Source organism: Balaenoptera musculus, chromosome 20 (genome assembly GCF_009873245.2).
Source record: "Balaenoptera musculus isolate JJ_BM4_2016_0621 chromosome 20, mBalMus1.pri.v3, whole genome shotgun sequence".
Classification (NCBI taxonomy): domain Eukaryota; kingdom Metazoa; phylum Chordata; class Mammalia; order Artiodactyla; family Balaenopteridae; genus Balaenoptera; species Balaenoptera musculus.
The window spans coordinates 36,193,187-36,220,146 of record NC_045804.1 but is presented as its reverse complement, the minus strand read 5'-3'; the positions used below and the strand labels follow the sequence as shown (position 1 = coordinate 36,220,146).

The 26,960-nt window shown below is 55.7% G+C and overlaps 1 protein-coding gene across 1 annotated transcript; it reads left to right on the top strand.

Annotated features, from left to right (window-relative positions):
* The first annotated feature begins 1,893 nt into the window (after nucleotides 1–1,893).
* TBX4 (T-box transcription factor 4) lies at nucleotides 1,894–26,960 on the top strand. The gene is made up of 8 exons (XM_036837220.1): nucleotides 1,894–2,093; nucleotides 2,870–2,964; nucleotides 11,116–11,235; nucleotides 12,478–12,625; nucleotides 22,598–22,750; nucleotides 23,701–23,789; nucleotides 23,922–24,157; nucleotides 26,067–26,960. Exons 1-8 carry the CDS (start codon nucleotides 1,899–1,901, stop codon nucleotides 26,702–26,704), a joined length of 1,674 nt encoding a protein of 557 aa, XP_036693115.1. The 5' UTR covers nucleotides 1,894–1,898; the 3' UTR covers nucleotides 26,705–26,960.

Below are 26,960 nucleotides of genomic sequence, written 5' to 3'. Positions count from 1 at the left end.
GAAAAGGAAGAGGCGAACCTCGAGTTGGGGAATGAGGGCCCAACGCAGCCCTTGTCCCGCGTGGGAGCGGCGGGACTGGCGTCAGTGGACGCGGGCCGCGGATGTGCTCGGCACCGGGCAGGACTGAGAGCGCGCGGCGCAAGTCGCGGGGAGCCGCTGCACAGCTCTGGGTGTGACAAGTGCCCGCAGAGGACCTAGTGGCCAAGATAGCATCGGGCCAGGCGGCCCCTCCTGGCCCCGCGGGCCGCAGCATCTGGACCAGCGGATCGCGGGTGCCCATCCCGGCTGACCCCAGATATAGTGGGAACCAGCGCGTTGGGCCAGAGCGCGCAACTATCCCCCGTTGCGCAGTGTCTCCACTTGCCTGGGGTCTCCTGGGTTTCCAGGCTCGGCCCCGGAACCCGCATGTGGCCCAAGGCCGGTGCTGGCGTTGGCCATGCCCGGTGAATCTTCCTCCTCAGTGCCTGTGGCTGGAGGACCGACCCGGCTGTCAGCCTTATCTTTATGGGCTTTTCCCAGCCCCAACTGGCCCCGGCCCCTTTTTATCTCCTCGGTTGCACTTGGCTTGTTTACTTTGTGAGGCCCTGGGAGCCCATGTCTAGGCCTGGGATGGGAGGCCAGTGGATGAGGGGCCTGGGCCTTGGAATGCCCAGGGAGAGCCAGGAGAGGACAGAAAGAAGGTAAGGGAAGAAAGAGGGAACATTCAGCTGCAAGAGAGGCAGCCAGACATTTAGAAAGCCTCCCCAGAACTTGCCCAGATCCAGATGAAGGGAGAAGAGCTAGGAGGTGGAAAGGAGAAGCAGGGATAATTCAGGGTTGCACCCACGATGAGGCAGGACAGGCAGGTCCTTGCAGGCTGGACTCTCATCCTGATATCCCAGGACCAGCTTCCAGAAGGAAGCAGGCACATGAGCAGGCGGGTGAATAGTCCTAGTCGCTTGGGGAAGGGTAGCTGTGCCCTGGGGCAGGACTAGGCAGTGCCTGTGAACTGGACTCAACTGGCCTGGTCCTTAGCTGGGAAGGGTCTGAGTTCTTTGCCTCAAAGCAGAGCCCTTTGGAGCTAAAATCTAAAATGTGAGTGAGTGAGCCAGCCAGTGTGCATGTGAGGGCAAGGCTGGGGTGGCCCCTGGCTGAGTTCGGGGCCTGAATCAGAGTGGCCCTAGGAAAATGTGGCTACTTGGGTGACTTGTAGGCTATGAGAGGGTGCTGTGTCGGGGTGTGAGGATGTGGGTGCCTGCGTGGGTGCCACACAGGTATCTGAGGGAGTGGAACGTGCAGGAAGGAAAACCTTTGGTTCAGGAAGCCTCTACCTGACCGCTGTCTGAGGGAGTGGGTTTGGGCAGATGAGGGAGCAGGGGCCTGAGAGGCCGCTCAGCCGAAGGCCCTCTCTGCCGCTGTGGAGCCCCGGGAGCCCAGGCCCGGCCCTCCTGGGCTGACTCTCCTCTCCTCCCTACCCAGAAGGTGTCCTGGCTGCCCTGGGCCGAGAGTGAGCCTGGACCCCAGTTATTAGGAACAGACGAAAAAGACCCAGGCTTCAGGCTCCAGGGTCCACGGGAGCCCAGCAGGAGGAGGCACTGGGGGTGCAGCTGGGGCAATGCCGAGAGGGCGGTCCTTCCCCCAGACCTACTCATCACACAGCCCCACACCCAGGGCAGGCGGACCTGGAACCGCACACAAACCCTCCCAGGTCCAGACCCAGAGGGAGGAGGGAAGGGTCCTGCCCGCGCTATTCTCCCTCCTCCGGCTCAGGAGGGGGCGGGGTCCACGTGCGCCAGGGCGGCCTCCCGGCAGTGCTCGAAGCACCCCCCACCGCCACCCGCGGCTCGGCTCCAGGGCTGCCGGGTCTCAGGCGCGTGTGGACCTGGGCATGTGACTCGCGTGTGCTGTGCCCACAGGAGATGCTGCAGGATAAGGGCCTGTCGGAGAGCGAGGAGGCCTTCCGGGCCCCGGGCTCGGTGCTCGGCGAGGCCAGCGCCGCCAACGCCGCCAACGCCCCCGAGCCCGCGCTGGCGGCGCCGGGCCTCAGCGGAGCCGCGCTCGGCAGCCCCCCGGGCCCCGGCGCCGACGTCGCCACCAATGCCGCCGCCGAGCAGGTAGGGCGGGGCCGGGCAGGCCGTCGGGTGGAGGTCGGGCGTCGGTTTGTCTGCAGGGCCGCCTGTGTCGGTCAACCGCCCCACTGCGGGCAGGACTGTCTGCCTGTTCGCGCTCCCCTGGGCAGGGCTCGCCTTCTGCCCTTCGTCCTTGCTCCACCTCGAGCCCTTGAGGCTGCTCTGGGACAGGCCGGGGAGGGGAGCCCGCGGCGGAGCGAGCCCAGGAAAACAGTCCAGCTCCGACGACCCTGAGAGGGCGGGGACAAAAGCCTGGGACCAGGCGGGGTGAGTAGCCCTTGGCCGGGTGCTTGCGGGAGCCGCCGCCGAGCTCCGAGGCCGAGGGGACATCACCGTGACCCTGTGCACGCCCTCTGCCTGTGCGGGTCTGCAGGACGTGTCTGCGGGTGCGCGCCTCTGGCCGAGGGTGTGTGTGCCCATCCTGTGCTGGTGTGTCTGCCCACAAGCCTGTGGCTATGTCGGGCCACGTGGAGTGTTTATGTTTGTGTAAGAGTGTCTCATCTACCCTGGCACAGTCGGTTAGTGTGTCCTCTGCGGGCCCGTCTGTAGGTGCAGCTCTGAAGAAGGGGGTTTCAGCCACTGATTAAATTTTTAAAAATTCACCAATGGTACAGAATAATTTTTTGAAACGACATCTCGAGGCGTGGGCGCCTGGGGCTGGCAGTGTCCTTCATGGTCCCTTGGGTCTGTGCTCCCCTTTCTGATGGCTCCGCATGGAGCCGTGGGCAGGGCGACACAAGTCCCCTCTCTCCCATCCCTAGACTATCGAGAACATCAAGGTGGGCCTGCATGAGAAAGAGCTCTGGAAGAAGTTTCACGAGGCGGGCACCGAGATGATCATCACCAAGGCGGGCAGGTCAGCGCTGGTTTTACTTCGGGGGGGGATGACGGATGGGGGCAGTGGGGAGCCCCACGGGCTCCCTTAGCAGTCCTCTCAGTCTTCAGCCCAGGGGGCAACGGGAGTCCCCTTCGCCATTGTGGCCTTAGCTCCGAGTCCGGCCACAGCATCGGAACTGGCCTCGGCAGCCCACAGGAGGCTACACCACAAGGGAGAGGCACGGGCTGGAGGGAGGGGAGGGGCAGTGATATGCAAATGAAACGCAAACAGGGTCGCGTTGCTGGAGGTCCCCGCTCCAGCACTTTTGGCCCCTGGGGGGCTGCTTTGTCCTCCTCCTTTTGGGGAGCTGCTGGGTTTCTCAGGATTGACTGGGGACCCGGAGATGCCCCTCAACAGATTGAGGAAAGGGGAATGGGACCATGTTTTCCTATTTCCATTACTTTTCCCGGGGCAGCTCGAACCCCAAGTCTCTCATCCCACGGGCGCCGCTCCGCCAGTTGCCAGCACCCTCCTCGGCCAAGGCGAAGGCACCGTTGGGCCCTGTGTGTGTGTTGTTCGGGGAGTAGCCCTCAGGTGGCTGCCAGAGAGGGATGATTTATAAAGCGGAACCATCTTTAAAATGTGCTGGTGTCTGTGGGAGAGAGCCCAGAGGAGAGGGAAAGAGGAGGAAGACGGGGCATGATGGAGAGATTCGCTGGGGTGGTGCCCCCCGGGTGGGGTTGGAATCGCAAGGAGAGCGGTTACCAGGTGAAGGGAGATGGCTGCAGATGGAGAAGCTGGAAGGTTCAGGTTCAGGTTCAGAAACGTCCTCCCCCCTACTCTGCCTCCTCCACAAACTCACACTGGATTTTGGTCCCCGGGGTACAGTTTAGGTGTGAAAATGTCCCTTTATCTGACAGTGGACCCATAGTTGGGTTTTCTGAGGAATAAGATGGTGAAGCTTCAAGGGCCGGGGATGGGGAGTCAGACCTGGGCGGGGGGTGGGGGTGGGGGGCTACCCGTTCCGCTCACCTACTTCCATCTGTGCAACCCTCAGGCCAGGTACTTTAGAGTCTATGCCCTTTCCTCATCTCCATCTGTAAAATAATAGGTTTTTCTTTATACAGTTTCATGTAAAGCCCTTAGCACAGCTCCTGGCACGTGTAAGCACACAATAAATGCTAGCGAATACTGTTCATCATAATTAGAGAAATGTCTGGCATTTACTCAGCGTTTTTCTTCTACTTTTTAGAAAGCTCTGCTGAACTGCTTAGGGAATGATGGGTCAGAGGAAACAAAAAGCTGGCAGTTTGCTGTATGCAGAGTAGGGGTGCTGGGTCCTTCCAGTCTGCTTACTGACAGGCCTTGCGAATTTTCCTTTGTTTTGTTGGGGGAGGGAGTCTGGGCACTCGGCTGCCCTCTTGCCTAAGTCAGGGAGGTGGCAGGGCCACCCAGGGCCTCTATCGGGGGAAGGAACAAGGAAATGTCAGGACTTGAGTTTGCTGCACTTTGGGGATGGGGAAGGAGGGTGCACTGGGAAACCTGGTGGGGGAACAGTCGTTGAGGACGGTGGGGACCAGGTGTCACAAGGCCTGCCTCTTCCTAGTTGTGTGCACTTGGGCTAGTCTCCAGACTTCCTGTGGCTCAGAGGTGTCAGGTAAAACAGGATGGTGACTCTAGACCTACCTGCCGTCCTTCCTTTTTCAGTTACTGTGAGACTCAAACCAGGGACCTTATGAGCAGTGCTTGTTAAATTGTTGAGTGGATTATAAGTGTGAAGAGGGGATTTATTTCTTGTTACTGCTGAGATGTAGAGAAGAAAAGAAGAGAAGGATCCAGAACTTCCATTTTGGGGTAGCAGAAATAACCTTGTCTCTTGAAAATGAAGGGCCAGCATGTTCTTTGGGCATGCGTGGCCTCTGCCATTTTAAACAAGGCATTTGCGATTCTCCTCAGTGGGGTTTCCTGCACCTGCATGGGTCCTCCTCCCTCCCTTCCCCAACACACATACGTGCACACGCGCGCGCACGCACACATTTCCAGAGGTGACTGGCTTCAGGCAGGTATTTGTGCCTGATCCTAGTGGCAGAAGAGGCACATCACTAGAGGCTTAGAGGCAGGCCTCAGGGAATGATGATAATAATTTTTAAATGACCATGACGATGTTGGCCAATAAGGAATTCATCGCAGTCTTTCCCTGGCAGAAAGTTATCCTTGCACCAGGTCTAACCCTTAGGAAAGTCACTAGCCTTATCCCCTGCCTGCACGGTTCTCACAGACCCTTCTTCCTCCTGCATAGCTGCCCACGGTCTTCAGAGACCACTTTCACCCCTCTGACCCCGTGTCCCCCTCCTCCCCGCTGCCTCCTTCCCACCTCAGCCTTGGAATGCACTGTGCTTTGCTCGGGCTTGTGGCCCTTCAACGTCCTATCCAGCGCCTCTCCCTCTCCTCTTCTTTGTGTCTTTACCATCACCTTCCTGGGACACTTCTATTTCTCAGCAGACGGCCTGGACATTTCTCCTGAACCTTGAATCATAGATTCCTAGACCGCTTGAGCTGGAGGAGAACCAAGAGAACATAAACCCAACCCCTGAGAAGGGAAGGCATTTGGCTCTTGCCCATAGAAGCAGAGTTAGGCAGCTGCCAGGTCTACACAAGCCAAGCAATGATGCCCTTCCCCCCAGAACAAACCCCTAACTTTGAGAAACTCCCTTCATTGCTTGTTTATGGGGGCCTGCTCAAGGTGGAGTTGTTGCTCTGCCCTAGAGACCCTGACTGGTTAGGGGCATGATTGCTCTCTGGTTGGCCCGTGGAGGCATGGTGGGGGGGTGGGGGTGGGGCGGGGGCTGGAGGAAAGGAGCCCGAATGTTCTCAAGCCAGTATGAGTCCTTAGTCACAAGCCTCTGCCTTAAGCCCTTGAAGAGCTGAAGGCCAAAGGAAAAAAGGGTCCCCTTCATTGGATAGTGATTTTGAATTCTCAGACAACTTGACCTGGTGAATAACATGCCAGCCACAGTTCAAGCCATCAGTTTCTGAATGCTCGGGGTCCCCCGATGTCAGGTGTACAATGGGGCCACAGCCTTCCCTAGCCAGTCTCTGTCTCTCTCAGGCCCCTGCACCCAGAGAGTTTATGCCCTTAACTGCAGAGAACAGAGCCTTCTCTGCTTCCTCACATCCCTGCCAAGCTTGATACATGTGAGAAACTGCATTTTCTCCCAAACACAGATAAAAGTGAGCTCTACAAAATTTAAATATAAACCTCCCCAATATGAAAATTTCCTAACCGTCTGACTGCTCTACTCCTAGGTCATGGTTTTGCCACCAGATAAATCTCCACTATCAGCCTTCATAGCCTGTTGAGTTCAATGTTGCTTGTGTTAGTGACAGTGAATTTGTGTTTGAAAAATGAACTACTGATGAGAACTCCTGTTGAACCTGTATTGTTTGTTATTCTGAGGCAAGGATTTGGCCCGGCTTAATCCGGGGCTTCAAAGCCAGTTGCCCTTGCTCTGTACACAGAACGTCAGAGCCCATTGGCGTGGGTGATAAGAGAAGTAAGGGTTGAAGACACTGGGAAAGTGGGTTGGGGAGAGAGTGCTTTGATCTCTTTCTAAAGTATTTTCTGAAAGCAAAAGTCTATCAGAAGGAAGTGTCTTCAAAAAAATCTGAGAGAAGCAACTGGCCTTCCCAAACAGCATCCATTCCACACACCCTCTCTCCTGCCCCCACCTCAGGGAAAATATTTCTTAAAAATGCTTTGAGTGAAGTAGAAAACTCTGCGTGTGTGTAAAGTGGAAATAAATTACATAGCTCTGTCATTGCTCTCAGAAATCATTTGGCCACAAAAGCTTTGGTCTCAGTATAGACGGCACCCCTACCTCCCGCCCCCAAACTTGGCCTTAGTTGCTAGGCCCTGGCCTCTTTCCAACACACCCAGAATTCTTCTTTAAGACCCCAAGACACTAGGGATAGAAAATGGATGGGGTTTTCTGTGGACCCCTACCCTTTTCCTGCATCCCTTTCCTTTCAAACTCTGGCCTCCACGGGCCTCTGTATGTGTTTATGTACGCATATTTATGATATATACATACACATAATTTTTTAATATCAATTTTATTGAAGTGGAACATTTCTGCAGAAAAGTGAACAAATCTTGATTGTACAGCTCCACAGACTTTCACAAAATGAACACACTGGTGTTAGCACCACCCAGATAAAGAAACAGCACGTTACTGGCCCCCAGAATCCCTCTTGTCTGCCCTCCCAGTCACCGCCTCTCCCCACCTCGAACCCCCTCTCCCGACTTCTCACCCCTTCGATTTGGTTTTGCACCTACATTTCAGGGAAGGCACATATGGCCGCTCCTGGGGTTCCGGATCCCCCTGGGGAAGCCGGGGGTGTGGTGGATTTGGGGTTGGGGGGCTCTGCTAATTGGAGAGAATCTGGTGGGTCCCCTCGGTTCGTTCTTTCCTGCCCCCCACCCCCATGGATTGGTGGGGAGCGAATAGGTCAGCACCTTGAATTTGGCCACCCGTTTGGCCCGGGACCGGGCGCCCCGCGGCTCTCTGAGCCCAGCTGAAACTTACTTGGCCCCTCTCTCAGTTCGTCTTTACGGGTTTGTTGCCAAAATCAAAATGCCCCAAACCGTTGCCCAGCGCCCCGCAAGCCTCCAACACCGAGAAACGTCCAAGGAAGCTTATCTTAGCAGTTCATTCTAAAACCATTTCCGAGTATGAAGTAGATAAGGCTCCACGCCCGCACCCTTTCAGAGCCTGTTTCATGATCAGAGGAGAGACCCCCGGCTTTCATCTCCTCCCGGGGCCGGCGGGGCAGGCGGCTTGTTTATTCCCTGGCGGAGCAGTTTCCGCGAGGGCCGGGAGCGCCCCAAATGCCTGCGGACCGGGAGTCCGAGGCGGGCGGGGAACCAGAGACGGGAGAGGGCGCCAGGGCCGCAGAGAGAAGGCGCGCAGGGCACGGGGAAGGGGTGCGGAGGGGCGCAGGGAGCGGGTGGGACAGAAGGCGCGCCGAGCAGGGGTCTGGGTGGCTGCCGGGCGTTGAGGACAGGGAGCCTGGGCTTCATGGCCGCCAGCGCTGGCCAGTGGCAGGGCTGAGTGGGATACGGGCTGCGCAGAGTCACTACTTCCCTGCTTGGCCCTCCCTCCCTCCCTGTCCCACTGAGGTGTTTATTTCCGCCCCCCCCTCCCCCCATAGATGATGGTTTTCAGGTACATTTTCTTTTGGTCCTAAATCACAGAAGCAATTTACAACTCACTCTATGGTTTCATCTGTTTCAATAGAGAGGACCTTTACAGGGCGGGGTGAGCCCAGAGGAAGTCACAGCTCCCAGTTCAGCTTGGCCTCTGTGGCCTGAGTCCTGCCCTCCTGGTGAACGCTCCCATGCCAGGCCTCTCGGCTCCAACCTTAGACCCTCTGGAACCAAGGGCAGATGCCCTCAGCTTGGGCAGGAGGCCCATAGGGCTGGAAGAGTGTGCGCTTCAGCTGCACACTTAGCCCTTCCCGCACACCAGGCAGGACCTTCATCCTCCTGGAGCCCGCTAGGTGGGGAAAGGATAGTGCCTGGGCTCCCCGCTGGGTGTGTTCTCCACGGCCCAGAAGCAGCCACCAAACTGGACGCTAACAGAGGCGGAGACGCCTGTTTCCATGAAGGCAGCGGTGCTCACCTGGCCAGCTCAGGCCAGCTCAGCCTGGAACAGAGGACTTTTGAACTCCCCATTCAAACCACAGATCTCATCGTCCCTCCTGATTTCTGAGGGCAGTTGCCCTACAAAGAGGGAAAGGCAGGGCAGAGGCTAGGAGACACCTTCCTTCCCTGCCCCAACTTCCTTAAAACCTCCTGGAGGCTGTTATCCGTCAGGAATCTGGTCCACGGTCAGCTTCCAGGAGAGGCCAAATCACAGGACACCAGCCCCATGCCTTGGGAGGCCAAGGACAGGCTCCTTGCCAGCCTTCTCAAAAGCACTAGTCATGTCCGCCTGGCCTCCTGAGCTGCTGAGGTGAAGTACACTAGGACGTAGAAGGGCAAGGGCAGGACCCCATACCCCCCACCTCAGCCTAGGTTATGAAGACCGTTGAAGTGGGAGCCAGCCGTTTTCTCCTGGCCCCCTTTGTGGACGCTGGCTGGGGGGAGCGGGGGAAGCTGTGCCTGCCCTCTGCTGTCGCCACCTGGAGTGATTATAGGAGAAGCAGGCTGAGTGCAGGGCACTGGTACCAGGCCAACCCGAAGCCCAGCCAGGGCTGCCCCACTCCGTGGCTGTTTCTGTAGCAGTTACAAAATGGTAGCCTGCAGGGGACGGGATTCTTGGCCTTCCCCCAGGGAGGCGGGAGCTGAGCGAACTGCTGCCTCCCTCCCCTTCAGCCTGAGGCCCACCTGGAGAGAGGCTGGGCCAGGGAGAGGGTGGTGCAGGCTCCAGCTGTGCCCCCGGCCCGCTGGGCAGGGGGCTGGTAAGCAGGAGGCAGCACTGGATTCCTGGGGAGGGGGTGGGGTGGACATTTGAAAACGCTTTCAATTGACATCTGAGACAAATTCTTCCACACGGTTTATGAGTCCCTAGACTTGCCGCTAGAACTGCCCTCCTCTCTCCAGGCACACACGCACGCACTCCACCGGGTACGCACGCACATGTGCCTGTGCACACACATGGTCACACAGCTCCCGCACCCCTGGCCCACCGCAGCACTCATGGGCCTGTCCTCCAGGGGGAGAGGGTGCACACGCTGGGGCATCCTCCACCCCAGGGTCCTGGCCTGGGCTTGCCGTAGGGTCTGCCACCTTGTGGGGGCCTGGATCCCTCTGGAAGCCCTGCTCTGTCAAGGTAAGCTGGTTCCCTGTCGACAAAATGGGGGACTCCAGTCATCTGTTTGAGGTGTTTAGGACAGCTTCTCCTGAGGGTTCCCATGCTGTCTCTCAGCTTTATGAGAGCCGGAGGGCCCCCTGATGGCTCTCCCAGAGTGGACAGCTTGGGCTTCTACCAGCTCAGGGGATTTGGCTCCCCTTGGCCTTAGTGTCTTCAGTTAAGTTTGGCTTCTGCCTCTCTCTTGGGGACATCTTTGGGGGAGATCAGCTAGGAGGGGGTGGGAGCATCTGAGGAGGACAGAGGAAGTTCCCCTCTGAGGAAGTCCGGTGTCAGGGACCTGGTGACCAGGGGAGGGTACCCCGCAGGTATGGGTACAAGCTGTTGTATGTTTGGTGTGCTGAGGGGTCTGAGGAAGCTCTTCTCTAGAATGTTCCCTGAGCCTCAGGGTCCTGGACAGTTTCATCACGGGCTGCAGGAACTGGAAAACTTTCTACTTTTTTGCTGACTCTATTTTCATAGAGGTAGGTCATACCACGGGTCTGTGGAGGAAGCAGTGCAGTAGGGGTCAGTGGTAAGAGCTGTAAGTGGACTCATTTAATCCACACAGCAACCTATGAGATTGGTAGTCCCATTTTAGAGATAAGGAAACCAAGGCATAGAGAGATCCAAGCAAGCTGCCCAAGGCATCATGGTTTGTCAGTGGTGGGGCCAGGCTGTGGACCACGGCAGAGAGGTTCTAGAATCCGTGCTCTACTCCTCAGGGCTCCTAGACTGACTTTCCGCGATACCCAGTGAGTGCGCACAGGCCCAGGCAAGGCATTCACAGGGATAAACACCTCTGCTAAACACACAGAAGGCATCCAGAGACCGAGCAGCACTCCTGCTCTCCTGCGAGTTGGTTTGAGGCCTGGGGGTTTCCATAGAGACATGACCCAGAGGAGGCATCTCATTGATCATGGAAGCAGCTGACAGGGACTTCCAGGTCTTCTGCTCTGGGCCCCTGTAATGCCCCCCCCACCACCCCAGAACTTTCGTTGTGTATGGATGACAGACAGGAGGGAAACTAAGGCAGCCTGGTTGGGGTTGAGATCCTCTCTCACATCCTGGCCGGGGTCTCTGTGCTTTAGCTGCTCACAGCCACAGACTGACAACTGCAGGGGCTCAGAGGGAGCAGCTTGTGCAGCCCTTTCCTTGTAGAGGGGGAGGCTGACCAGAGAGGGAAGCAACTTACCCAAGGTCACAAAGCTCTGCCCAGTGCCGAGATCTCTTGCTAAAGAGGCAGTGCCTCTTAAGGCCTTCTGTCCCCTCGCCCACTCTGTGCCACCTCTCCTGGTGCTCTGTCCACGCCTCTGCGTCATCTCTCGGCTTCCCCCAGGAGGATGTTCCCCAGCTACAAGGTAAAAGTCACAGGCATGAACCCCAAGACCAAGTACATCCTGCTGATCGACATCGTCCCCGCGGATGACCACCGCTACAAGTTCTGTGACAACAAATGGTAAGAACCCGGGACTCTCACGTCGCCCGCCTTCCCACTCGCACACCCATCCCCACCTGATGTTTGGTCCAGGGACTTACCAGTTAGTCCCAGTGATTGGCCAGATCCGCAGCCTTGTGCACCAGGCCTGCTGAGGCTACAGGGTCATCAAATGTTCGCACACCTGCTGCTGGTGGGGCAGGGGCTGGGGCTGAAAATGAGCCGCAGTGTTTGGGCTTTTGGTGGATTTCAAGGGTCTGTGCTCTCCCCACAGCTGTGAACGAACAGGGTGGGTGCCTGTGCTTTGGGATGACAGATGAGCCCCAGCACTGGGCAGGTTTAGGCTCTGGCGGCTCTGTGCTCGGGGAGGGGGGCAGAAGATAGAAGCCACTTTCCTTGAGGGGCTTTGGTATTCCATAGTTAGGGCCCAGTTACCTGGGCTGTGGTGTCTCTCTTCTGTTCCTACACTCACTTGCTCTTTGGCCGCAGAGGCTTCCCTCTTAAGCTGTGTCCCCCATCCAGAGAGAGTAGTCAGGTTGAAGGGCGAAACCAAGCTGGGACCGGGTGAATAAACGCTGGGCTGCTTTTCCTGAGGCCATCCCGTTAGTACCCTGTCTGCCCCCAGAGCCCAGGACAGCGCCCAGGGAGAGAGAGGGATGAATGAATCCACAGTCCGAGACGTGGGCTCAGCGGTGGATGAGTAATAGGGCTGCAGAGGCTGGATCCAGGAGGCCAGATTCGGTGGTCAGGTCCTGCCAAGGGCTTGTCTCTGTTCTGTCTTTGGGCTGGAATAGCACTCAGAGCAGCTTTTGGCTCAGGGGACAGCTACCACTTAGTTTCTTATGATTGTTTTGGGGGCAAGCCATTTGAAAATTGTCTACATCCTCTGAGAAGCTACCTCCAAACTTACAACATTTAAAAATTGTAAATATAACACATACATGGAAGTGCCTAAATCTCCCCACAACATACTTGTGATTAGCCCCATTCCTTCAAGTAAATCATCACATGTCTCTGTAATTTCACTTTCTCTTTCTTATTGCAGTGAAATACAGGAGGTTCAGAAACGCTCTCCCTCCCCAGCACTCTTTCCTCTGTCCCTCCCTCTTACCCCCAAAGCCCTAAATTGACAGTCTGATAGGATCGTCAGGTGATTTGTTTCTCAGGTCTCTGGGGATTTGCTCTCAGAGGGCACAGGGAATCTGGGCTCCCCCAGGCTGCAGGGCAATCAACTGCTCTGGCTTCTCCGTGCTCTGTTGGCAGGATGGTGGCAGGGAAGGCTGAGCCGGCCATGCCCGGAAGGCTCTACGTTCACCCGGATTCTCCTGCCACTGGGGCCCACTGGATGCGGCAGCTGGTCTCCTTCCAGAAGCTGAAGCTGACAAACAACCACCTGGACCCCTTCGGCCATGTAAGCATGGGACTGCCTGGCCTTGAGGGCGTGTCCTGGGGCAGTGTTGGGGATGGGCCGGTCCAGGGATCTGGGATCTGGAGAATCCATTCTCGGGATCCAGCTCCAGGCCGGTTTGTGGAAGGAGCACAGGGTCTGAGTCCCACAGCAGAACATCCTTCCCCTAGCACTTTCTGGCTGGGTAACTTTGGGCAAGTTTCTTAGCCTTTTTGAGCCTTAGTTTCCTTGTCTAGAACATGGAGATGACCACGTGAGAATTAAAGGAGAGATTACGCATGAGGCACTTTGTGCCTAAGAGGCTCCAAATAAATGGCAACTATGACAACGACGACGGTGATGGACCAAATCTCAGCTTCAGTTTCCCCAAATCTGGCCTTGCTGGAGCCTAAGACAAGTGAACCTCCTTGAGAAAGAGTCACTGATGGGTTCTGAAGCCTGTCTCTGGCGTGTACCGTCTGCCTGGCCCGGCAGCCACCTGCCCTGGAAGGGAAGGCCTCGCTCTGGCTCCTGTGTCAGCGCCTTCCTGGCCTTGCCCGGGACCTGGCTGTCACAAGAGAGATTCTGGAGCCCCAGGGATCCTGCTGCTGATGCCCCATCCAGGCTGCTGAAGCTCATTCTTTCCCCCGTCTGTCCCTGGCAGGCCCACAAAAGCTTTTTATGTGGAAATTTTTAGCTCAAGTGTGTGGCAAACAGAAGCCTAGGGACCTGGTATCATCTGCCAGGGAGCAGGCCTCGCCCCTCTAGGCTACCCATGGTTACCCTGGAAACGCAGGGCGGGGTGTGGTGGAGCGGGCGCGGTCGAGGCTCCTCGATGCCGTTGCCCGGGCTGCACCCATGACACTCATACCGTCCGTGTGGATGGTGGTGGGGGGGGAAGCAGGAGTGGGCGCTGTGCAGGCATGTGCCTCTTTGGTGCCTCAGTTCTATTTCTGGGGAGCTGTGTGCAAATCAGAATTCTGTGAATCATAGTTCCTTAATGGAAAATGCCAGTGATGCTTCATTTCTGATTGATTGGTGTGTAACTGGCAAGCAGCTCTCAGTTCTCATTTTCTCAGAGTCTGTTCAGTTCTCTTCTGGGTCACTGGTGATCTCTAAACCAGCAATTAGGAGGCTGCTTCATTAACATAATAAACTCCTGACTTCTCTGTTTTGCGAGCAGCATGGGCTTTCCCGTGCGGGGCAGGCAGATGCCGTTGGGTGTGTGACAGAGACATGCAGGTGTGCGTGGTGACGTGTACTCATGTAGCCCCAGCCTCTCCCGGGGGGCGGAGACAAGCCACCATCCAACGGGAAGGGTCAGCCAAGCCCCCACCTCTCAGAGCACAGGGTCTTTTAACCAAGGGCCAGAGGGGCCTCCCATTCTGGCCAAGACTTTGCTCCCGGTCAGCTCCTACCTGGCCTCCTCTGCTTGGCCAGGCTGTGGGATCAACCTCAAAAGGTTAGCAAGGGCCTCAGTGGTGGGAGGTGGGAAGCCACATCTCTGCCCACAATTTCACACACACGCAGACCCCAGGGGACAGACCACTGGGGTGGACACAGAGCTTGGCGGAAGCTGGATCTTTGGGCGAGTGACCAGAAGTACCCAGGGAATCGAAGCTCTGGAGAATTTTGGATGCACAGCTTGCTGTCATGGTTCCCAGCTGCAGGGATGGCTCTGAGGGCTCTTCCGCCTCCCTGGGCCCCTGCAGAATGTGGCAGGGGAGAGAGCCAGGTGGTTGAAAAGCTGGGATTTTTAGGAATCGGGAGACCTGGCCTTCATAGCCCAGCAGTAGGTTTCCCAGCCTGGCTTGCCTCTGTAGTGGCTCTACTGGAGTCCATAAGAGGTTTGCAATAACGCTGCATATAGTCTTGAGTCTGGGCCAGTGGGGCTGCTTGTTGGGCTCGTGTCGTTGGGGGTGCCCCTGGCTACACTCGCCGTGCCTGCCTGGGGCTCGCCTCTCCTCGGCAGGAGGGAGATTCCCCGTACTAACCCAGCTTCCTCCCTGGAGGGTTCGGTGCAGAGCATCTTCCTTCTCCCCGTCCCCGAATTTACCCAGCGTGTGCAGTCTATTGGTTACGACACCCCTTGTGGGGTGGCAGGGCTCAGGGAGATGAGGTGCTTGTCTCAGGAGCTGGGAGTAAAGGAGCAGAGCGTGGGCCCCTGCCTCCTGATGCCTAGTCCCGCACTCCTTTGGCTTCTCCACCTGTCTCTCCGTACCCAGGGCCTGAGCTGTCAGATCTTCAGCCATCTGGAGCATCACTGGAGAGGAGCAGCCTTTGCCCGTGCAGGCCAGGGCTGTGGAGGATGAGCTAACTTCCTCGACATACCAAGGCAAAGTGGCCCATTTGAACCTTGGCTTTCTGCTCCTTGGTCTGTGCCACCTGGAGTGGTGAGCTCTCCCAGTCGCCCTTCCTGGCTTCTTGGTGCAGGAGCCTGGGAAAGAGCCATCTCATACTGTGAACTTGCCCCCGACAAGTCCCTCTGCACAGCTCACCTCCACACTTGCAATTTTCCCTAAAAGCTTCCAGACCTCAAGGAACTTTCTCCAGCCAAATGGACTGTGGACTTTCCCCTTGGGTCTCACAGTATCTCAGAGACTTTAGCAGCTGTCTCCCATTTGGAGACTTCCCCCAAGAGAAGGGTCCAGAGTCCAGGAACCCCTCAGGCCACAGGGCCACATGTTCTGAAAAGACAGGATTGGCTTCTGACTAGAAAACTCCCGTGGGTTTTTGCTGTGAGTCCAGGAAAGCCCTCTGTTCTTGAGGGGTAGGTTCAGGGTGTGACCCCTGGGTTCTGGGTGTAAGCCTAGGGGCAGAGGACTGGCGGGCAGCAGGGGCAGAAAGGATCAGGGGGCTGGGGCCGGGCTGGGCTGCTCCAGTTCAGCTCCACTGCTGTGGCTCCGCTGGCTACAGAGGGTGCCTGCCATCCTCCCCTCCTACTCGCCAACCCCTCCCACCCCTAGCAGGGTCCTGTGCCGGGTGACCACGTGATGGGAAGAGAAGCTGCTTCGGGAAATTGAAGAGGGCCTCACTGGGGTGGGGCCTGTGTTCTGCAGTGGGACATGGAGGTGGCTGGCACGTGGGTCTTACTTTTCTCCTGATCTGGAGGCAGGGAGGGGATGGCTGCAGTGAGGGGTGTGTGTGTGTGTGTGTGTGTGTGTGTGTGTGTGTGTGTGTGTGTGTGTGTGAAGGGGAATGGCCGTCTTCACCACCTCTTGTGTCTCAGCACTCCCAGATTGCCGAGGTAAAAGGTTAGCTTTTGATTTCGGGCATAGTAGGTCTCACTGTTCCAGAGGCAAAATTAGCCCCGGACTGGGGGTGTGGGCTCCCAGGCCACAAAGTGGCACATGCGCCATCCCCTCGGTGTGCTTCCTTCTCCAGCCACAGGCCTCTTAGCCTAGTTCGTTACTGCTGAGCCTTGGAATCCAAGCTCAAATGCCACATCTTCAGGGAGACAGTTCAGGGTCCCCATTATATGCTGTCAGAGCACCATGCACCTTTCTGTCCAAGTACTTACCACAGTTATAATTTTATACTTATTTGTCAAATTTGTTTTTGAATAGGAAATACATTCACATGGTTTAAAAATCAATCAATGAATAAATAAAACACGTCTGCAATGAGACATTTCCCTCCCCTGGTTCCCCATCCATCTAGTTTTTTCCAGCTCTGGCCACAGGTAACCATTGTTACTAATTTCTTCTCAGTGTTTCTTTTTGCATATGCAGGCAGAATACAGAGTCTCAAATCCCTTCTTTTCCACACAAAAGGTAACATACTATAAACACTTTGCACCTTGCTTTGTAAACTTAGTGTATCATGGAGATCATTCCATTCATGTAGAGCTGCCTCATTCCTTTCTTTACAGCTGTATAGAATTTCATCATGTGATCGTTCCATTAATTATGTAGCCAGTCCTTATTGAAGGAATTAGATGTTTTCCTATATTTGCTCTTTTGATTAAGCTTGTACATATGTCGTTTTATACCTATGGCAAGTATTCTTTCTGAGAAATTGCCTGTTCAAGGGGTGCTTGGATTTGCAATTTGTAATTCTGCCCTCGACTGGAGTCCCAGTGATGTGTATTCCCACCATCGCTGTAGGCTCACGAACATGGTGGGAGAGAAAGGTTTGCATCTTTGCCAGTTTGATGGGTGAAATATAGATGTCAGTTTTAGTTTCAATTTATATTTCCTTTATTATGAGTGAGATTAAGCATCTTTTTTATATGTATCTCCTCTTCGGTCCTTATCCTTTGCTCATTTTTCTCTTAGATTTTTTTTTCAATCACCTATCCATTCTAGGAGATTTTATAAATTAGGAAGATTTCGCTCCTAATCTGGGATGTTGAATTGCTTATATGTTTTTCCCGTTTGTCACTTGTCTTTTGGTTTGGCCTATAGTGGTATTCCTACACAGAAGTTTTTGATTGAATGTGTTGGTCTTTTCTCTGTGGGTTCTGGATTTTGAGTAATTGAAAGCCACTCTTTACTTATAAGGGAGTTTTCTTCTAGTATTTTATGGAATTATTATTACACTTAAACCATTGATCCTTTTGGAATTTATTCTGGCATTCTATATGAGGCGTGAATCCAACTTTTTTTTTTTCTAGAGAGCTATCCAGTGGTTCCCAACACCAATAACTGACTGGTCCCCTTCCCTCTCTGGTTTAGGATGCCTTATTTCTGTACACTAAATCCCCTTCTGAATCTGTGTCTGTTCATGTGCCAGTGCCTTAACTGTTGAGACTTCATAATAGGTTTTAGTGTCTGGCAGGCTTGGTCCCCCTGCATTGCTCTTTTTTTTCAGAGTTTTCTTGGCTGGTCTTGTCTATTTTTTTATATGAGCTTTAGAATCAGCTTGTAGTGTTGAGAAAGAAACTTGCTTGTATTTTTATTAGAATCACTTTAAATTATAAATTGACTTAGGGAGGATTGATAGGGATGCCTTTCTCTTTGCTGAAGTCTGATTTGTGTCTTTCAAAGGTGTATTCAAGTTTTCTTCCCGAGGTCCTACACATTTGCTGCAAGCTATGTCATCTTGTTTGTTACTATTATCAATGCAGTCTTTGGTCCACTACTTTTTCTCACCACTGATTTTTGCTTGATTTTTGGATTACCGTGTGACTTCCCCACTGGATGGTAAACCGTGAGGTTTTTCATCACCATTGTGTCCTGGTGCCTGGCAGTGTGAGTGGTGGTGAGCAGTGAGTGAGTGAACCTGCTGACGGGGGGATTATTTAGACAGAGAAGGCACTTCCTCCGCTGGGTGCCGATGTGCCCCCAAAGCATATGCCAGCCAGTGGGGACCCAGAGCTATTGGTCTCCCTCTTTTCCTCCCACGTTTGCTGAGCCCTGACAATGCACCACGCCTTGCCGGGCGCTCTGGGACATAGACTACCCATCCGGCTCCAGACTCGGCCTCACCCTCCCCAGCCACAGGGGTGCAGGTGCAGGTGCAGGTACGAGCTAAGGCTCGGAGAGCAGTGCTGGGGCTGGCTCCGCTTCCCGTCGCTGTCTGACGTTGGGCAGATGCCTTCCCCCGCTTGAGCCTCAGTTCCTTGCCTGTTAAAATGGGGCTAATAATAATACCTCCTTTACAGGGATGTTGTAAAGATCAGTTGTGCGATGTGTGTAGAATACTCAGAGCAGGGCCTGGCACAGAGGCTGCGTTCAGTCAACACTGGCTGTCATTGCTGTGCCTGGGAGGGAAGGTGGGAAGGCAGCTGCCCTGGGCGTGAGGCCTCAGGCCTGTCTGGCCCAGGCCTCTTGAGTCGGCTGACGGGTTTTCCGACTCAGTTCTAGTTTGGATATTCTTCGGGCCAATCTTTGGCTCTCTCCAGTCTTAGTTTTGTTGTGTTTTTTTCTTTTTCCTCTAAGTTGCAGATCCTGTCTCTTTCCTAAACCTCTTTGTGGGGCTGGAGAGGGTAAGAAGGATGATGGAGAAGGTCGTCTTAGGAAGTAAAAATGTGATGCAGGAGAAAATTTGGTCTTAATATATGACAAGCGGACATCAGCCCCACTTGTCGTGTGGCTGGCATCCAGGTACTCTGTGCTCTACGATGGGCGACAGGGCCTGGTGAATCCTCATCCCCTGCAGTGTTTGGTTGAAACCTTATCCTTAATTACCGAGCTTGTTGTTGAGAGCAGTGTGTGCTGTCTCAAGGGCCATCTGGAATCTTCCCCGGATTCAATCTCCAGCCAGCTGTGTGTCCTTGGGCAAGTCACGTTCTCGCTACTAGCCTCCTGTTCCTCGTCTGTACAATTAGGAGGTGAACTAGAATGATCTCTAAGGTCTGTCCCTCCATGCCCTGGTGTGCTGTGATTCCAGCACAGATGAATCTGGGCCTCGTTAGCCAAGCACGCTATGGCGATCTCTTGAGGAGATGGATGTTTGGCGCTATCACAATTGCGAAAATAGAACAGGCCTCTGACTTGTAGCCAGAACATAATGAATCCCATTTCTGTAGAACAGTGATGACGACGGGACCAGCCGTGTAGTGGGGTTTGTTGACGTGGCTGGCCCATTTGACCCAACATCCTCTGCAAGAAATATAGATGTGAGATTCTGGCTAAACAGTTTAATGCGGCGCCTGAGGAACTTCCGAGTAAAGCCAGGTGCGAGTCACTGAGGTGGCTTCCCATTCTCCCAGGCCGTCGGGACCGATGCTGTGCTTTGTGTCTGCATTGGTTCAATGGGTGGAACTTTCTTCCACACACCTGTCCAAGTTCCAGACTGTCAGAGGCGGGAGGGGTGTTTGGGACCACTTAGTCGAAGGCCTCACTTTACAGATGGGGACCCCGATGACTGGAGGGGAAGAGCTTGCTCAGGACTTGCAGCTGGTGGGCAGAGATCCATAGAAGCTTCTGGGCCTCTCTTGGCTTCTCTGTGGCTGGGATTGGACTCCCCAGTGGCCCCTACCTGCCCTTGCAAGTCTGGCAGTTGCTCTCTTCCCAGATTTCCCTGCCAGCCTGTCTGGTTCCCTCTCCTAGAAGGTGTGTTTGGCAATCTCTCCACCCTTGTCATCCAGGACCTTGTCTGATAGGCTGCGGATTCGGCCTTTATCCCAGGGGGCAAGAGGGAGCCATCAAAGGTGGCATCATGAATTTAAGATATTTACTGAGCCCTAAATACTGGCAGGAGTTCGGGGGCCAGCGGACAAGGGAGGCAAGAGGAAGAGACACAAAGGGCCCTGCTCTCAAGCAATGTAGTCTTCCTGGATGAGCCAGAAGGTTCTAAGCAAGGGAGTGACCTGATCTGATGTGTAGCAGGTGAAATGGAGAGGAAGTAGATGGAGGCAGGGAGGGGACTGCCGCAGAGCCCAGTGAGAGGCGGCGGGGCCGGAGCCAGGGCTGCGCAGGGGGAATGGAGGAGCCTTGGTTTTACAGGTGGAGTCACAGGCCTTGGTCACTGATTGGACCTGGAGATGGGTGACAGTGAGGGGGAGGGGATTGATGATGCCCAGGGCTCTGGCTGGACTGTCACAGCCTGTGACTGCCCAGGTGGCAGAGGAGCAGGGTGGGTGCTGCTGTTTGTCCCAAGGTGTCCTTAAGGGACGGCACAGCCTCACTGCGTGGTGACTGCAACATCTGCTTTGGGTTCTGTCCGCCCGTTGTCTGTGTTCTCCCCTTGGGCGCCCCACCGCCCCCCGCCAGGGGAGCTGGCCTGATGCAGGGTTAGCCCTGCGTGTCAGGGGGCTGGAGCGTGGGAGTGATCATGGAAGGATTGTCTGTGCACATGTTTGATCACTACTTTTGACCTGAAAAGTGCCTTAGAGGTTATCCTGTCTCTAGTGAGCAAAGAAAGACAAGGGAGGAGGGGACAGAGAGTTTGTGGTCATGGCCCAGGTCTTTCTCCGCCCATATCCTGGTCTCGCGCTTACTTGTTCCTGTTTTGAAGTAAAGGAGCCTGGAGGTACAAAAGGAATAAAAGATATGGCCCTTTCTCTTGAGGAGTTATAATTTAATTGGAGGGACAGGAAGAAATGGGAAGCCGCTAGGAAGCAGCACAATAGCCAAGTAGACGATGCATGGAAAGGAAGTTTCAGAATTGGGAGTTCAGAGCAGGCCTTAGTAGTGTGGGAAGACTTCCTGGAAGAGTTGGGCCTTGAGATGATAGGCCTAGAAGGTGAGGGAGAATGGGAAAGGAAGATCAAGGCAGCAGAGGGAACTGCCTGTGCAAAGGTGCAGAGGCAGGAATCTGGCATCTAGGCTACCTCCCGGGTAGTCAGGTGCTGGGTCTTCTGGGCACTGGGGTCCTTTGTGGGCTCCTGCAGCGTGGGTACAGTGCAGGGTGACAGAGTAACCTAAAGGGTCTGGGAGGTGTTTCCCAACCCCCAGCCCCTCTCCCGAGGGGCCCCTTCCCAGGCTTCTGGAACACGAAGTCCGTTGAGGCCTCCCCGGGCAGGACTTGTGCCCTTCAATCTCACGCTGAGGTTTGCTTGGCAGGCTCCCAGCTGGGCAGTGAGTCCCCAGCTGCAGGATGTGATTTGGGATTTGGGGAGCTCTGTACTTGCCCCAAGAGGGTCCAGAGGTTTGTCACTGAGGGCTGAGTGAGGAGTGGCCCGTGCAGAAGAGCTAGTTTCTGCTGGACGGAGCTGCCCAGCCAAACCGAGGAGCCCGGGGAAAGTCAGAGCCTACAGCCTGGCTCCTGGGCTGCCCACGCCCTTGGCTGAGCCTCTCCCTGGGCTGCCTCTGTCCCCAGGGTGTGAGGAGAGCAGAACCTCGCCAGACAAAGGCTTCAGCCCAGGCTTGCCACAGAAGAGCCTGGCTCGGGCCCCTTGCTTGGCACTCTGGTCACTCAAGGGTTAAATCTTTCACTAAGCCTCAGCCCCAGGCCTGGTCCTTGGGAACCTGGAAGGGTGAGAGGCAGCAGAGCCAGCCCAAGGGAGGGGCACTCCCTGCGGAGAGAAAGGAGCTCAGAGGGGACCAGCCTCACCCAGCCAGGACAGGAGCCAAAGGGTTAACAAAAGCAGCGGTGCTGATAAAATGCCCCAAATGCCTGGTCCTACCTCCAATGGGAAGGGCGTCTGGTAAATGTCAACGATAAAAAATACATTTTAATGGCACATGATGCTGCGCTACCGTGGGGCACAGCCAAATGGAGTGGGTTTGGGGCCACAACTACCGTGTGTTTCTCCCAGGGCTCTGGGCCAAGTCTCCTGGGCTCTTCGCCTTTTGCCCCAGGCATCCTCAAGGGCTGGGGGTGCCTGGGGCCTCTGGGCTTCCTCTTACCTTGGTACCTTGAACTCTAGTCCCTGATGGCACTCCCCTCCTGGCTGTGAGCTGCCTGGGACAGGTCTGAAGGCAGAGTGCCTCTGGGTGTCCCCAGTGTCCCCTCAGTAGGCCTCTGTGAATGAAGGAAGGAGTGACCCGAGGGAACAAGTCGGAGTGCACCATTTTCCTCAGCATCCCCCCTCCCCCATCTTGCAAACCCTGGGCTGTGAAGCTGCTTTTGTTGCTGACAAATGTGAGAGGAGGGGCTGAGCGCCCACCGCTGACAACTCTCCGAAAGGCAGGTCCCAAATAAGTGGGGAGGGGTGAGCAGGGGAAGAAGAGCAGGATAGGACAGGGGGAAGCCCGGGGAAGAGTCAGCCTGCCGGGCTGCAAGCTGAGGCTCGGAGAAGTCGAGAGACTTGCCTGAGATCACACAGTGAGTCAGTGGCACCTGGACTTTTCGCCTACAACTCAGAATTCCACCAACTACACTGTGCTGAGTTCATTGGGGCTTTTAAATGGTTATGTCCCCATTTCCACACTGAAGGGTCTGTAATATCCGGGAGGTCCTGGGACCAGGAGTTGGTGCTGGAGCAGAGAGTCCAAGTGGGGCCCAGGGGCCTGGTTCTTCAACCTTCAAGGGAGGTTTGGACCTTTCTGGGCTCAGCCCCTGGAGCCCGGGTTTTTAGGACAAGGAAAGCCAGCCCCAGGCCAGCTGAATGAGGCCGAAGACAAGAGGGTGGGGACCCGGAGCTCAGAAGAGACCCTTCTCTTCCAGATCATCCTCAACTCCATGCACAAGTACCAACCGCGGCTACACATCGTGAAGGCTGACGAGAACAATGCTTTTGGCTCCAAAAACACAGCCTTCTGCACCCACGTGTTCCCAGAAACTTCCTTCATCTCGGTGACCTCCTACCAGAATCACAAGGTACAGCCCCACCGCCCCGCATGTCTGTGCCATCACAGAGGTAGGAAGTGACGCCCCGATGCAGCAGGGCTGAGTCAGGCAGGGCAGGCGCCTCAGGAACCTGCTAAGCCCTGCAGAGCAGTGAGAAATGGTGACGTGCAGGAAAGGAGACCAGATTCCTGAACCCCCAGCACAAAGTAACTGTGGTCTCTATGCTGGGGATGCACAGAGTTGGCAACTGTAGAGACCGGGAGCGTGGAGCTTGCCCTGTGGCTCAGTGCTGGGCCCTTTCGTTCTACAGTCTTCTTCTCCCGGGTGGGATTCTGCACCTGCAGAGAGAAGGGGATGGAACAGGGAGAGGAGCCCTGGGGCACTGCCAGCTGTGTGGGAGCAGGTGACTGAGCCATCTGGAGGCCCTTCCCAGGCAGCGGTCACAGGGGTCCTGGCATGTCCTGGCCCACCTCCCACCCCAGCCCGACCATCCCAAACTGCCTCCCGATCCCCGCCCGGGCCACTCTCCCCTGCCTCCCTGCCTTCGCCCACGCCATCCTTCTCAGAAGGCTTTCACATCTGCACAGTGGGACTGGCCAGATTGGGGGAAGGATCTTAGGCAGAAGAGTGACAGAGTCAGGTTTGCATTTAGAAGAGTCACGCAGAACCTGATGTGGCAGTTGCACTGGAGGCGGGTGATGTGGACGGCAAGCTGCCACAGGCCCCCGGGAGAGGATGCCGAGGGGCTGAATCGAGGTCGCACAGCGGGCGGGAGAGCGGGAGACAGAACCAGGGGCTCTGCCGCAAGTGGAAGGGATAGGAGCCCGCGACGTGAAGGGCAAGGCCAAGGAGGCCTCAGCAAGACGCAACTTCCCCAGACACTGCGGGGGTTCTGAATGTGCCTGGGGTCGGGGGGGAAGGCCAGAGGCCAGCCCAGTCCTCTCCCCCCAGTGACTCTACCGTGTATCCTGTCCTGACAGATCACACAGCTGAAAATTGAGAACAACCCTTTTGCCAAGGGGTTCCGGGGCAGTGACGACAGTGACCTGCGTGTGGCCCGGCTGCAGAGGTGGGGCTGCTCCGGCCTGGGGGTGGGGCGGGTGGGGCGGGTGGACCGGGTTCAAGCACAGGGACTCCGTAACCCTCAAGGTATCGCCACTCCCTTCCCGCCTCCCGCTGACTGTCCTCCCCTCACCCCCAGCAAAGAATATCCCGTGATCTCCAAAAGCATCATGAGGCAGAGGCTCGTCTCCACCCAGCTGTCATCCAAGCCTGACGTCAGCCCCCTGCATGGGGCTCACCAGGCGCTCCAACACTACCAGTACGAGAACGGGGCTCACATGCAGTTCACTGCGGCTGAGCCCCAGGACCTTCCCCTCAACACCTTCCCAGCCCAGAGGGACTCCAGCCTCTTCTATCACTGCCTGAAAAGACGAGGTACCTCTCTCCTGGTCTAGAAGCCCTGGAGGGTCAGGGGGGGTGACACTCTCCCCACAAACACTCCCCACTGCACATGTGAGCACGCATGGGCGCGCGCACACACACACACACCCCTGGTTATTGTGTGGCCTGGGAGAGGGAGCCTGACGCTTTGGGGACTGTGCCCAGGCTCAGTGCAGGGATGTGCTTCTTGCTTTTCACGCAGCCCTCAGAACCCTCACAGGCAGCTTGCGGCCTTGGTGTCCCCAGACACCGGTACCCCTCCCGAGCCCCAGGTGCTGCTTTGAGCGGGGTGGGCAGAGGACACAAGTCAGCCAGGCTCTGTCTCTAGGTGTGGGAGGAGGTGGAAGCATCACAATCCCGAGGTTTCCATTTAGGGAGGCGACCTCCATCCTAACACAGGGAGTCCCTAGCACAGGCTCCCCACCTCATCACACCAGATCTGCAGAGGCTTCTTGAAAGTGGCAGGGAGCTGTTGTGGATGCAGATTGGGGACCAGGAAGACAGGCAACACACTTGTCCGTGCTGGCTTCTTTGTGAGGAAGAGGAGCCCTGAGCTGAGAACCAGATGTGCTCTGGTACCAGGTCTCGATTTTTCCCTCTATAAAATATGAATGATTAGTGTTATTACACCAGAAGTCCTCACAGGGCCACTGAATTGTCTTGGGAATGAGTTTGGGGACTTTTGCTTGCAATCCAGAATGTTCTCTCAGCCCAGCTCCTAGGGACCAGCCAGGCAGGCCCCTGAGTACCCACCGCACCAGGTCCAGTAGAACTAGTGACCTAGAGCAGGGGCTGGCAAACTGTGGCCTTTGGACCAAATCTGGCCTGCTGTCTGTTTTTGTTCAGCCTGTGAGTCATACAAAATGGTTTTTACATTTTAAATAGTTGAAAAACGTCAAGACTGTTTCATGATATATGAACATTATATGAAATTCAAAGTTTGGTATCCATAAATAAAGTCTTATTGGAACACAGCCAAACACATTTATTTACCTATTGTCTGTGGCCGCTTTCCTGTTGAGAATCCCTAGAGAAAACAGAAGGAGGGAGACCAAGACAAGCGACCGGACAAGTGTTCTTAATTCACTGAGTGGGCTGTCGCCCAAGTCCTCAGGCCTGGGTCATCCCTGCATCCCAGGGGAGCCCGTGCTTGTCCAGAGAGTCAAGCCCTCATGCTTGAGGATGTTGAAAGACACACATCCATGGTTTGGACCAGTTAATGTCATCTTTCCCGAGACAGAGTATTAGCTTAGCCTTAAAAGTGCAAGTCACCTTTTACTTATTAACAGCTCCATTTCTTAATTGTGTAAACCCTGTTATGTTGGAATCTGTGTAATTACAATCTGATGGGACTTCTTTGAACATATGTAGGGTTTACTTCCTCCTCTAAAAGCAATAGGAGCGTGACTGTGAGTAGCTTTGTCTTGCTAAGGCCTTCCTGGGAGTGGAGGATTGAGGCCGAAGCATCGCGGCTTTAATTTTCTGGCTAATTCAGGCAGATGTAGCCTCTGGGCCCGGTTTGGGCTGGCAGTTGCTTGCACTTTCCTTGGCCAGGGTGGGCCTAGCCTGAGTGCCAGTGCACATTAAGGCCTCTTACCATCCCCCAGAGTCAGGGTGGCAAAGGATCAAAGCTATACGCTGCCTGGCTAAACACATCACTCAGTGTCCAGTGAGGCAGTGTGCCCCATGGCCTTTGAGCGTGGTCCATGATCCGACCGCTTCTTGGCTGCTGCCACCTTTGAAAAGCTGTAGCTGATTAAAATGGTTCTGGGAGTGCCGTGGTAGTGTGGGGCAGTGGGGGCCCTGAATGACAAGGATGGGCTGTCCTAGCGTCCAGCGGGGGTATTCGGGGCCCTGGGCTGGCGGAAGTGGCTCTTCCTGAGGTTTCTTTGTCTTCCGGCAGACAGTGCCCGCCACCTGGACTTACCCTGCAAAAGATCTTATCTGGAAGCTCCCACTGCAGTGGGGGAGGATCATTATTTCCGGTCTCCCCCTCCCTACGACCAACAGATGCTAAGCCCCTCCTACTGCAGTGAGGTGACCCCACGAGAAGCCTGCATGTACTCAGGTTCAGGGACCGAGATCGCCGGGGTGTCCGGGGTGGACGACTTGCCCCCTCCCCCACTGAGCTGTAACATGTGGACGTCAGTGTCGCCGTACACGAGCTACAGCGTTCAGACCGTGGAGACTGTGCCTTACCAGTCCTTCCCCACGCACTTCACCGCCACCACTATGATGCCCCGGCTGCCCCCCATCTCGGCTCCGAGCTCCCAGCCGCCCGGAAGCGCCCACTTCAGCGTCTACAATCAGCTCTCACAGTCTCAGGTCCGAGAGCGAGAGCGGGGGCCCAGCGCCTCCTTCCCGAGGGAGCGCGGCCTCCCCGGCACGGGCACCGGCACCGCGTGCGAGCGGAAGCCGCCCTCGCCGCACCTGAATGCTGCCAACGAGTTTCTCTACTCGCAGAGCTTCTCCTTGTCCCGGGAAGCCTCCTTACAGTATCATTCAGGAATGGGGACTGTGGAGAACTGGACTGACGGATGACTCCCAGGGCCCGTCCACAGCCCCAGGACCGTGCTAACCCAGTATTAACCTCTGAGGGTGGCGTGCACTACCAAGAAACACAGGAAGGCGTCATAAAGGGTGCGGTGCGAGCGCGCGTGCGCGTTTCTTTGGAGGGCATCTATCTTCTGACATAGGACTGAGGCCATGACAAAGGAAAAAACACACTTATCTCGGAAGTGATTTTGGCTGCAGGACCTGGATCCATTGTTATATCTCTTGACATGCCCATGGGTGG

What these genes read in the sequence shown, in the direction of transcription:
- TBX4 (XM_036837220.1), top strand. Translation starts at nt 1,899, where the DNA reads ATGCTGCAGGATAAGGGCCTGTCGGAGAGCGAGGAGGCCTTCCGGGCC. An exon ending in AAGTTCTGTGACAACAAATG is followed by an intron (nt 11,236 to 12,477) that starts GTAAGAACCCGG and finishes CTCTGTTGGCAG; the next exon opens with GATGGTGGCAGGGAAGGCTG. An exon ending in ACCTGGACCCCTTCGGCCAT is followed by an intron (nt 12,626 to 22,597) that starts GTAAGCATGGGA and finishes CTTCTCTTCCAG; the next exon opens with ATCATCCTCAACTCCATGCA.